Raw genomic sequence first — 11,948 nt, forward strand, 5'->3', positions numbered from 1 at the left:
TAGTGTAGCCCTATTATAAACAATATCAATTTTAAACTTTCACTTATCTGCTCTGAGTTACTTTCTACTGTTTTTAGATATCTAGCAGAAAATATAAAGGTAATGTGAAGGCTGGATGGTATTTCAGAAGTATACAAGAGTAGGTCTGAACAAGTGTTAGACATGTGGTGTGTGTTTGTGAACCAGAATGTGTGAGGTTGTGATTATTTGATTTTGTGTATGTGTGAGATAAAAATCCCCAGCAGAATCCCTGGGATCAGCCTGGATTTAAGGAGCTCCTGACTCCGATGAATTGGACGCCTTGTCTCTATCCCATCTTACACTCTCCTCCTCCCCTTCATCTCTCTGTCGCCTCGTCTTCACTGCGTCTCCTGCAGCTTCCCATCCTTATTTTTTTCTCACTAAGAAACTTTCTACGCCTGCTTTGCTATCTCTTCATCATCTCTTATCGTTTCATCATCTTCCCGTCCTCCTTTATTCTTTAAACCTGTCTCATTTGCTTTTTCTCACATTTTTCTCATTCCTTCCTTCTCTCCTAATTTCATCCCACCCTTCCTCTCATTTCCTCTGATCCCTGAGGATTGTGTCCAGTTTCGGGGTATTTTCATTCGACGTGCACCGCGCACACTGCGGCATTGTGCATGTGTATGTTTGTGCATTTACGAGACAGAGCGTGCATGTGTGTCTGCCACTGAGTCTACCTTAAGGTGTCTGAGAATGTGTGTGTGTCTCCGCCTCCCCCCCCGCCCCACTGCGTCTACATTTGTGTGTGTTCAGATTATGCTAAGCCCTCTCTAATATTTATCCTGGCTTTTTTTTTAAAGCCAATCTTGTTCCCTTTGGTGAGACCACAGCCTGTGGCTTCACACACAGAGCCACAGACTCAACCCGTTGCAGTTGTTTGAAATGGGATAGGCCTCGCTCCTAATTGGGCAGGTGTTTTTCCATGGCCAGTTGTTTTCTTAACACTGTCCTACAGTTTCATGGTACATATGTGGGTTGTGTGTTTTAGCCTAGTTTTTACATCAACATCAGGTAAGGAAATTGGCCACCGCAGGAGCAGCTTACTCTGAAACAAAAATCACATCGTATAAGCGCTACGTATCACGGCTAACGTCTCGCCTGCTCCTTTGATTTCTCTAAAAAGTAAGAATTTTGTTATACGGTCAGAGTTTTAGTGAACTTTTATATTTCTTTTGTCAGTTGTCATGTCTATATTTGACCCTAAACTGCTTAATGTGTGTTTTACAATTTGTAATTGAAGTTAGCTGTTGTACAGACAGTAACTGCTTCCAGAATAATCACATGAATTTAAAATAACACCACATTAACTTGTTCCATTGCCATTAAAAGCAGAGTACATGTCGATTTATTATCATCTCTAATGCTATGCTATTTTTCACTTGAGAAATTACATTGAATGACCAATGCATGAAAGTGCAATGGGTTAAAAAAAAACTGTTCACACTGCTCATTATCTAGACATGTATCAATTTTTCTTTTTGCACTGTTTCACATGGTCTAAAAATTAGTTTTTTATGAGGAAATAGTGTATGATTAGTCTTTTTACATCTCTGTGCTGCTGCTTCACGCTTTTGATGAGATCCTGCTTCAAATGGCGTGAAAGTGTCATTACAAAGTATATAGAGTTCAAAGTTCAAGCGCGTCAGGACACGGTATGCTCCTTTTGCTGTGATGTGACCTCATGGTGTTTTATTCTTTGAACATTTACAATTGACTGACTGGGAATTAACTTTTTATGTAACGCAATCCAACCCAACTAATCACATAATTATCAGCCGAATAAATCACAGACGGTAGGTCCTGCTGTCAGAATTCCATTCAGATCAGCGCAGACAGAGTGTTTGCGTTGAGTTCTGTGAGATTAGGTCATGCAATGAATGGGTCTTTGCTGCATTTTTGTGAGTAGCTACTGTTTGAAGACTGTAGCATCCATCAATTGTCAAAGTCGGCTTGTCCTTTCAGGCTGGCAGTCTGGACAGATCGGCAGTGCATCAGAGGGCAAAACAAAGACAAGCAGGATACATAACCATGTATGTACACACTCACACCTACAGGAAAATTAGAGACACCAGTTGAACTAAAAGTTATACTTTTGTTCTGTAAGAAGATGTAAGTGCACTGGAAGAGAATCCACACGTGTAAAGGGAAAACATGGAAACTCTCCAGAGGCTAGAAGTTCCAGGGACCAAACCCAGTGGTACTAACTGGGCAACTCAGTACCCCATGCCATAGTTGAATTGTAATACTGTTTTAAACGTGGAAGAAAGGCATCCCAGGAACATTCTTCAACTATGAAAGAGTGTCTCTCCTAAAGTATTGGAATCTATTTTGCAGGTTATTTTTTTTTTTATACGTCATGATTTAATGCTGGTAAAAGTTCTCAGTCTTCCAGGTCATAGTCATTCCAAAAAAAGAAAATGAAAAACAATCCAATGAACTTTGTTTCCAAGTTTGAAGACTTTTTGCTTCCCATCCAGGAGGCTTTTTCATTTTCAAAATGTCTGTCTGTTCCGATTTGCATGTTTTTAAAACAAAAACAAGGCTTTGTTGGGCTACTGTATAAAACCTCAAACTCAACGCTATTCCTGACATTTTGAATTGAAAAGGCTTCCTGGATGGGAAGCGAAATGTCTTCAAACTTGGAAACAAAATCCAGTGGATTGTTTTTCATTTTCTTTTTTGTAATGATTTAATAAAACTGGATTTCAGGACTGCCTTAAACTACTGTGCTCTTTACCAGGACAACCTAAAAACTAAGATTTTATTTCTGTGTCCATCCAGATTAAACAAAGAATGGAATACTTAATAAATACTAAACAAATGCACAACACTGTTTTAAATAGTGCATAAAAATGCATGTTTAAAATATTTATCTTAGTCTATTAACATTGGACTTCAAGTTGAGAATAAATCTGATTCACCATCCCAACTACAGAACCTTTTTTCCCTCTATAAAAGCAACTTATTTAAGTTTGTGTGTAAAATCAACATTATTTGCTAATTAGATTTACAGTTTTCATCACGATGGCTGTAAACATCTGGGCAACATCCTGGACTCCTCCACCATGTTTATAACAAATTTACATGTATTCACTCCATTTTGTTTTTTTCTTTTATTTAATCAAGTTTATGTTGTATATTTATTTTGTATCTATATTAAATTTCTGATGTAATAATCATTTTAAGATATGGTTGAAATTTTCCCTGAGTTAAAGAAAGAGTAAAAAGTTTTATGAGTAATTATTTTGATCAAATTATTAATCTCAATAGATTTATTAGCTGTAAATGTTCATAAAGGTCAGCAGTAGAGTTAAGTCACATAGAAAGGTACGTCCTGATCCATTTTTGATGGGTTGGAACATTAGAAGCTGGGTAAACCAGTGCGTGACAACTTGGGGCAAATTTAAGACCGTTTTAGAGCAACTCTGGATTGTCTGGTTCGGGGTTTAAGTTGTTTCCAAATGGCTCTGAAAAGTGGAGACACTAGTGCATTCCATCTTTATTCTGGGCTGTGGTTCCAAGATGGGGGTGACACTATGCCACTGTGGTTACCGGCAATTTGGCTTTGGGCTTTATGCTTTTTCAGTCCCCCTTTGAGGCAAACCTGTTCCTGCGCCCACGTGTACACCCTCAAACTCATGCATCGGGCCAAATCTAACCTGCTTTTGAAAGCACAGAAAAATTTCAGGAAGTGTTTTGCTGACATCTGGCTTCTTTTGTTATTCTTTCATTGACTTAAACAAAAAAAAAAATAGAACTACAACAATTTAAAGAGACAGCATATGGATATTCCTATTGCTGATTATTGTTTAAACAGATCACTGATATTTAGAAGAAAATAGTTGGGATTTACCGAATACTGAACCTCAGGTAGTGGTGCATTCTGCCTCAAAATAGCACACTACTGATTTATATATAGCAATGTGGAGGAGAACTCTTCAATTTGGAGACACCACACAGACAGAACACAGACAGCTGCACAGAATTACACACACACAACATGACCTACACTTAAACACATTACATGTAGTTTCCTGTGCAGGCTCTCTGAACTGAACCCGCATATCTACGTCCAGATACATGTATGCGTGTGCTTATCCTACAGCGGGTCTATCCAAGAAACGTTGCCCATCTTCTCCCCTCTCTTTAAATCTAAAATAGATGCCGGGTGAGACCACAGCTACCAGTGGAACAAAGTGAAAATAGCCTGTGTGGATAGAAGGATATGTGTGCGCTGGCTTCAAATGGACTGTGACTTTATTAACCGAGGAAAGAAGTTTGATATAAAAGGGTGAAAAGTATTAAATTTAAAAAGCATAACAGCAGAAAGTATATTTTAAAGAAAAAAGGAGAGGAAATGAAAGCATTTGCGAAAAAATAGACAAGGAAAGGAAATTCACATTAGTGAGAAAAAGTTTTATAAAAACAGAACAATGATTACAAGGGAGGTTCATGTTAATTTATTGCAAAATGAGAAAAAAAATGTGTCATGAAGCTAAAATAAAACTACTGATTGTACTTATTGATTTATCAGTTTTATTTTGCACTTATCTACTGATTATTGATGATAAGTGCATATTTTCATTAAGAAAATTCAGTTCAGTTCCATAATATATAATTTGTGTCCAAAAGGAAAACGAGAAATGGAAAAACATGTAATAATAATAATTAAGCTTTATTGAGCTCACATTGGTGAAATTTACCTCTGCATTTAACCAATCCCCTCTGGAAGCAGTGGGCTGCCATCGTGGGGCACCCATGGAGCAATCAGGGGTCAAGGGTCTTGCTCAGAGACCCCAAGTGGAAGTCTGTGGGAGTGGGTTTCGAACTCACAACCTCAGGATTCCAAGCTCTATGCCCTTAGCACTAGGCTGCCACTCCCCTTTATTAATGATAAAATGTCAGCAGCAACACATTCAAATTTTTAGCCTGAAACCAGTTTCTGTTAATTCTGATTGATCTTAAAACTTTTATAAACTCAATTAAAAGACCTATTGCTTCGCTCACAATTATTTATACACCAGATAGAATTAGATTTTAAGTAAGAGAACCAGTTAGTGTCCTGACTAGAATTAATGAAATACCGTAAAGTATAAACTTCAATTAGAACACAAATTATATGCTAAATAAAAGAAATTTTTTTTACAAAAAGTGAAAAACAACACCAACTTCAGTATGCCTTCAAAAAAATGTGAATCTCTTTTTGCTTTTTATAATGTTTTTATGCACAATTGAGTCAAAGGAAACTTTCCACTAGAGTGAAAAATAAAGATTTATTCTAAAACTGTAAAAATAAACCCCAAATGCTTTTCTAGAAATGAAGCTAATTCATTTTTGGCCTTTTCACCTACAATAGATCATCTGCAGTAAGTAGGACAAACAATATTTGGATTCAGGAATACATCAGAAATATATTAATTCATGTGTTAATGGAGCCAATAATAAAACCTATATTTGTCTGTCAGTTTTTACAGTTAGTTTTATCATTATTTAGTTTACCTTTACAAGGATAATGATGAACTGTTTTCCAAATAACAATAAATTATATGATTAAAACACATCTGTACTGTGGAGGGATATAAAGATTAGGTTGCTCTCCAGGAATTCTTTCATCTCAAAAGATTTGGAGCTAATTACAAAAGATGAATGGTCAAAACTCCAAAAGCAGACATGAAAAGACTTGTCTGTGTTGGATCGCTGTAAAGGACATCCAACACAGCCAATGTTTTAGCTTTTTAATTTTTTTTCTAATATGAATTTTATAGGCTTCTCATGCAACCGAGCTGGACATCATTCACACCAGTGTCTGTCTTAGATTTGGTTATTTGTAAAAACAATAACTATGTTTATATGCAAATATTTTACAATCAGATTGAAATGTGCATCATTCTGACAGAAAAACAAAGAAAAAAAAAAGATCAGATTGACCATTTTTATGGACATGAGTAATTGGAATAAATCAGTTCGTTGGACGAAAAATGTATAAATATGCCATTCTAAATATCCTGACGATGTTTAACCACCCAAAGCAGAAATAAGTCCTGTTGACCAAAAATAGGTCAGGCTGCACATCTGGACTCGGGTCAAACTGCCTCTTTTAGAATAACTTGACCTGGACAAGTGTGCAAGCATACCAGTCGGATGATCAGTCAGTTTAAACCTCCCCTCTAATGCTTCTGCCCGATCCGGGCCAATCCGATCAGCCAGCTGATATTTTGGATTTTTTCTTCTATCTTTTTATACATATATACATTTACTGATTTATTTTTGCTGTTAGCAGCCATAGCTTGAGATCAAGTAAGGCACATTCATAGCAACTCCCACCATTTATTATTCATATTTACTATGTTGTTTGTATGTTTTCTTCTGTCTAAAAGATGTTGTAATTGAGGTTTGTTAATATTATGCCATCATATATTTAAAAGAGAGAAGAGAAAACAATATTGGGTTCAAAAATCGTTCCCAAATAAATCGACTGAGGATTGGTTAGACTGATTGATTGACTTTATTGATCTCCCATTGGAGAACTTTACTCGTTACATCGGCTCAATAGTAAAAAGAAGAAAAGGTGATTGGGATATATGCATTATATACAATGCGTCCCTATATGACAGCTGAAGTCTAGGCCTTAAAAAGTCAGAATTGTTCTATGTCTATTATAACATTCAGACTTTTATGTTTAAATTAAAAAGATTTTGTCTGACCGACTGTTTATTTCGATTACTTAAGTCCATGGAAATGTAGCTACTGAGATAACCTTTATCTGGCCTAATTTACTAATTTATTAAATAACTTCTTAATCATTTAGAAAGTTACTTTGTCATGTTGGTGTTTTTCAGCACTACAGTGTCTGTAGTGGTTATCTAATAACTTTTTGGATATAATGTTGTGTAGTATAATATTGTATAATGTTGTGGTGTAATATGTAATATGTGTAATATTGTGGTCTAAAGTGAAATGTAATCTTTACTCCTGTTCAAGCATATCAAAGCAAAAACTCAGCGCTAGTGTTTTCTCTCAAGGTCTGAGCACCAAAGATTAAAGAAATTGTAAATGAAAAAAAAAAAAAACTTCGAATTGTCTTTTCTTTCTGTGTGAGTTTTTCAGATTGAAATTACATTTCAAAAGAACGTCTTGTTTGTGAAGCAGGAACAAAACTTTTTTTCTGGGAGAGTTGTAAACACACAATTAATTGAGCCTCAAGTAAAGCATGTTTTTTTAAAAGATGAATTACTATTTCATTTTTTTTTTTTTTTAGTTTTTATAGGCTGACAGGAAAGGGGGTATGAGAGAGACGTGTGGCAAAGGGATTCGAACCTGGGTTAGCCGTGTCGACGACTAAGGCCTTCGTACATGGGTCGTGCACACTAACCACTACGCCACCTGCATGCCCTGAAACTGAAGTATTAACGTCTTTGAAATCAGCGAGGAAAGGAAGCTAGAATTAAAATTTTTTGTGTAATTTGTAAACATACCTTAAGAGATTTTTTTTTTTTTTACATTTTTTGTGTGGTTTGGATTTGATCCAGAAAGCAAAAGTTTGAATATTTACCCAGAAATTGTATTGATTCAAAACACCTGATCTGTTTTATTGAATCGCTGTTGCTTGATGAGGAGTATTTCTGCTTTCTACCATCTATTATATTTCTAATCAAACTAAGTTTGTTTGAATTAGCTTAACATTTTCTGTTTTGCAGCGTTTTTTAAAGGCTATTTTTATGGGTTTGCTCTCTTAGCATCTTCACACTGACATTTTCTCTAGCATGTAAGATAAGGACAACTCAAAACATTTAAAAACAATAAAACCTGATAAAAAAAATATGAACCATTCATTGAACATATGCCAATAAATAATTAAACAGACCTAAAGAAATGAATCCAGAGTCAGGCTGTAGATTCATGGAGCTGATTTGTGATAACCCTCTGATAAACAGACGATAACAAACATATCATTATGATAATAACAATGTTTCTTATAGCAATTACAGCATTTAGACCAACAGCTTCCAGCTGCTGCTCGCCTATTTTAAACACACGAGTGAGGATGTTGTTCTACGACCGTTCAAGCGGTTTTAATTTCCAGGAAACTACCAGAAACACATTAACGCCATCATACACACACACACACTCGCTGCCAGTGAAGCGGAACTGGATGTGTTGTTCCCAAGTGTGTGTTTGTCTGTTTGTGTGGCTGTGGTCATGGCGGGGGGGAAACGGTTTCCGTACGTTTTGTTGGAAAAGCAAACAAGTGTGTACATTTACAGGAGGGTGAAAAAAGCAACAGCTGTTTACTGCTGCGCTCTGTGGGGATATGCCTGTGTGTGTGTGGAGGCGTGTAGGTGGGGGTGGGGGGGTTGGCGGCATCTGTCTCCATGTAAATTTTGAATTAAAGGCCGAAAGGCTGTGTGTAAGAAAACAAATACAATTATACTCACTTCTTTCATACAAACGTAATTTTTATTGCAGTATTTCTGAAATACAACAGAACAGTTACATATATTATTTCAAGCTAGTTCTAATAGATGGATACTTATTCTTGGTCCGATTTTATTTTGATAAAGTTATTAAATTAATTTGTTTTTTTCCAGATAAGGTTTATGTCTTAAATGCAAAAAATAAATAAATAAAAAACAGCACACTTTTGCATTTGCAGTGTAACAGGAGATCTTCTGTAAGATCCTTCCTGTTTAGAGTCAACGCATTAAAAATTTACTCATTGGAAAAACCCTAATATTACTGACAACATCATTTAATATCCCTTTGAAGCGAATAAAGTATTGTTGGTTTGTAAAAAAAAAAAAAAAGTGATTAATCATTCCATCCATCCACCTTCTTCTGCTTTTTCCAGGGCCGAGTCTCGGAGGAAGCAGTCTAAACAGAGATGCCCAGACTTCCTGATCCACACACACTTCCTCTTGCTGCTTTGGGGGGGCCCCCGAGGCGACACCTGGCCAGCTCAGAGACATAGTCCCCCCAGCGTGTCCTGGGCCTTCCAAGAGGCCTCCTCCCAATGGGACATGCCTGGAACACCTCCAGAGGAAGGCGACCATGAGGCATCCGGAACAGACACCTGAGCCACCTCAGCTGGCTCCTTTCGTCGTGGAGGAGCCACGACTTTACTCCGAGCTCCTCCCGGGTAACTGAGCTCCTCACCCGATCTCGAAGGGTATGCCCAGCCACACTGAGAAGGAAACTCATTTCGGCCGCTTGTATCCCAGATCTCTTGATCATAGGTGAGGGCGGGAACATAGATCGATCGGTAAATCGAGAACTTTGCGCCCCCGCTCAGCTCTCTGTTCACCACGACAGTCAGATACAGAGGCCGCATCACTGCCGACGCTGCACCGATCCGTCCATCGATCTCTCGCTCCATCCGTCCCTCCCTAGTGAACACGACCATGAGATACTTGAACTCCTCCACTTGAGACAAGGACTCTCCAACAACCTGAAGAGGGAGGTCCACCTTTCTCTGGAGGACAACCATGGCTTCGGATTTGGAGGTGCTGATCCTCATCCCAGCCGCTTCACACTCGGCTGCAAACCGCCCCAGTGTACGCCGAAGGTCCTGGTTTGATGATATGTTGTCTCTTTTTTTTAATAGCTATACAAAATAGAACCCTAAATAATTTAGAACCCATCCCGTCAGTTGCACATGTCTTTGAATCCTTGTACACCATTTATCTTTGAATAATCTACAAAAGGATCTGAACTTGACTGATCGTAATATATCGGTAGAATTTAAATCAATTGTGAAGGAATAGGAAACAAATATTATCGGTCCGGTCGGTGACCGCTTCTAGTGTTTGCACATTTTATTGAAGTATTCCTTCAGTCTTTATTCTTTTGTGTTGTCGTGTATAATTTTTTTATATAACCCATTCTGTCCTTTACTTTTGTAATAATGTTGCTGCCCTCTCTGCTATGTCACTCTTGAAAAAGAGATTTTAATTTAAAATTTTACCTGGTTAAATAAAGGAAATGATAATTATCATTTTATTGCCTCTATAGTATATACAGTAATGTCTGCCTCTTGTGGGAAAATGTATGCTTCTGTTTGGTGTTGGTATACATCATCCCTCCCACTGAGGAAAGGAGGTTTCTATTTTGAATGTACAGCTCATGGCATAAACCTAAAGTCTGATAAAACATATTAAATTAAATGCACTTTGTTTGAATAATGGCATTTCATATTTGCACCCAAATTTTTCTTTAATATCAAGAAAAACATTCTTCAATTGAAATGTTTTACTGCAGTAATACATGTTTGATTTCAGTCACCAAAGGTATAATTCATAAAGCAGACACAGATGCTTTATCTGACCCTCTCATCTCTCTATGTTTCTTTCTTACTCACCAGGAGCAGCGAGATTCTGGATCTGAGCAGGGATCTGGACGTTAGCCTCAGAGGCCAGGGTGAGCCGGCCTCCTTTGCCTAAGCGATCACAGAGCAGGGCTATGTGTTTTTTCAGGCGGGTGGTGTCTTGGGGAAGACTCAGCACAGACCCGCCGATCTGGGCCAGAGACGTTGCCTGATCCTTTGGACTCCGAGACAAGCAGCTCCGCAGAAGGTGGGAGACGGCCGCATCGCAGCTCTCCTCCCAACCCTAAACAGAACACATGGATCACAGTTAGGTCGCACTTTCTCACATTATGTAACTTTTATTTTGATTATACTGTTTAGATTTGTTATAAAATCCAGACAAATGGGCTTAAGACTAAAGAGGGGAAACCACCTGGAATCATTTCTAAGAAAGCAATTTATGTGGATAACAGTGAAATATGACCGTTTAGTATAACAGCCTGAAGAAAAGCCTAAATGGCCGACCTTTGACAACTGAATTATCACAACTGTCTGTGAAAAAAGGACAAAAGGAGCTCTAAGACTGTTAAAGTAAATTTGATTTTGAATTCTAATTAAAAACATGTTTGCAAAAGTAAAAGATTGTTTAATTTGATTGGTTAATGTGTCTCTTTTGTTTAAACTGAGACCTGGGTAACATTTGTTAGGATGTCATTTTTATCATGTAAATGCAGGAAGAAAATCTTAAAAGCTTAACAAAAACGGCAGAATGTATCATGGATCACTGAGACTTAAACAAAAAGAAAATAGTTTCAGTATTTGCCTTTAAAAAAAAAAACACAACAAAAAAAAAAGAGAGGGAAGTTAAATTAAAATCAGACTAATTTCAAATAGCACAATCAAAGGCCACTCTAAAGAAATGGTTTTGAATCCTGATTTAAACTGACGGTTTCAGATATTTTCCAATTTTTTGTGTTTTTTGTTTTGTTTTTGTTTTTACGGATTTGTGGAGCATATAAACTAAAAGCTGCATCTCCATGTTTAATTCTGGTTCTGAGTTTGCAGAGTAGGTTTGATTCAAAAGACCTGAAAGGTTCGGGTAGTTGATCCACATATCTTAAGCCTGTAAAGTAGTTTGGATGGAAGCCATTCAGTAATTTACAGATTTATTTATAGTCTAAATTTATAGATGCATGAATTAGTTTGTCAAGGTCATGCAGAGACATTAGTCCTTAAATCCTGATGATGTTCTTTAGGTGATAGAAGGCTGACTTTGATACTGTATATATGTTTCCTCTAAAGGGTCAAGATCCATCGCTACCACCCAGATTTTGGGCTTGACCAGAGGTTTATAGCTGTCAGGTCTAAGCACCTAAAACATCATACATACATACAGGGAAAGAAAGAAGGCACAGAGACAATTAATTTAGTTTTACTCGTGAGGAGAGTAGGAAGAGACTGCAGTATTTACAAATCTCCAACCCACTCTGCCGGTCTTCAGCTTTCTCCTTGCTATTTATTGAAGTCAGGGGATGTCCCTAATTACACAAGCTGAGATTTAACTAAGGGAAAGGGAAACAAAAGTATCTTACTTTAAACCTTAGCACATATGTTAAAACAAAGC

General features: G+C 37.3%; 1 protein-coding gene across 2 annotated transcripts in view; it reads right to left on the bottom strand.

Moving 5' to 3' along the window:
- Positions 1 to 11,948, bottom strand: part of bbs9 (Bardet-Biedl syndrome 9) — a 212,420-nt gene that overhangs the window by 80,057 nt on the left and 120,415 nt on the right. For both annotated transcript variants that reach the window (XM_015372902.1, XM_015372077.1), the window contains exon 20: positions 10,379 to 10,628. In XM_015372902.1, the coding sequence (XP_015228388.1) occupies positions 10,379 to 10,628 (250 nt within the window). The remainder of the gene's footprint in view (positions 1 to 10,378; positions 10,629 to 11,948) is intronic.

This window comes from Cyprinodon variegatus, unplaced genomic scaffold, assembly GCF_000732505.1.
Source record: "Cyprinodon variegatus isolate N-32 unplaced genomic scaffold, C_variegatus-1.0 Scaffold0, whole genome shotgun sequence".
NCBI lineage: Eukaryota > Metazoa > Chordata > Actinopteri > Cyprinodontiformes > Cyprinodontidae > Cyprinodon > Cyprinodon variegatus.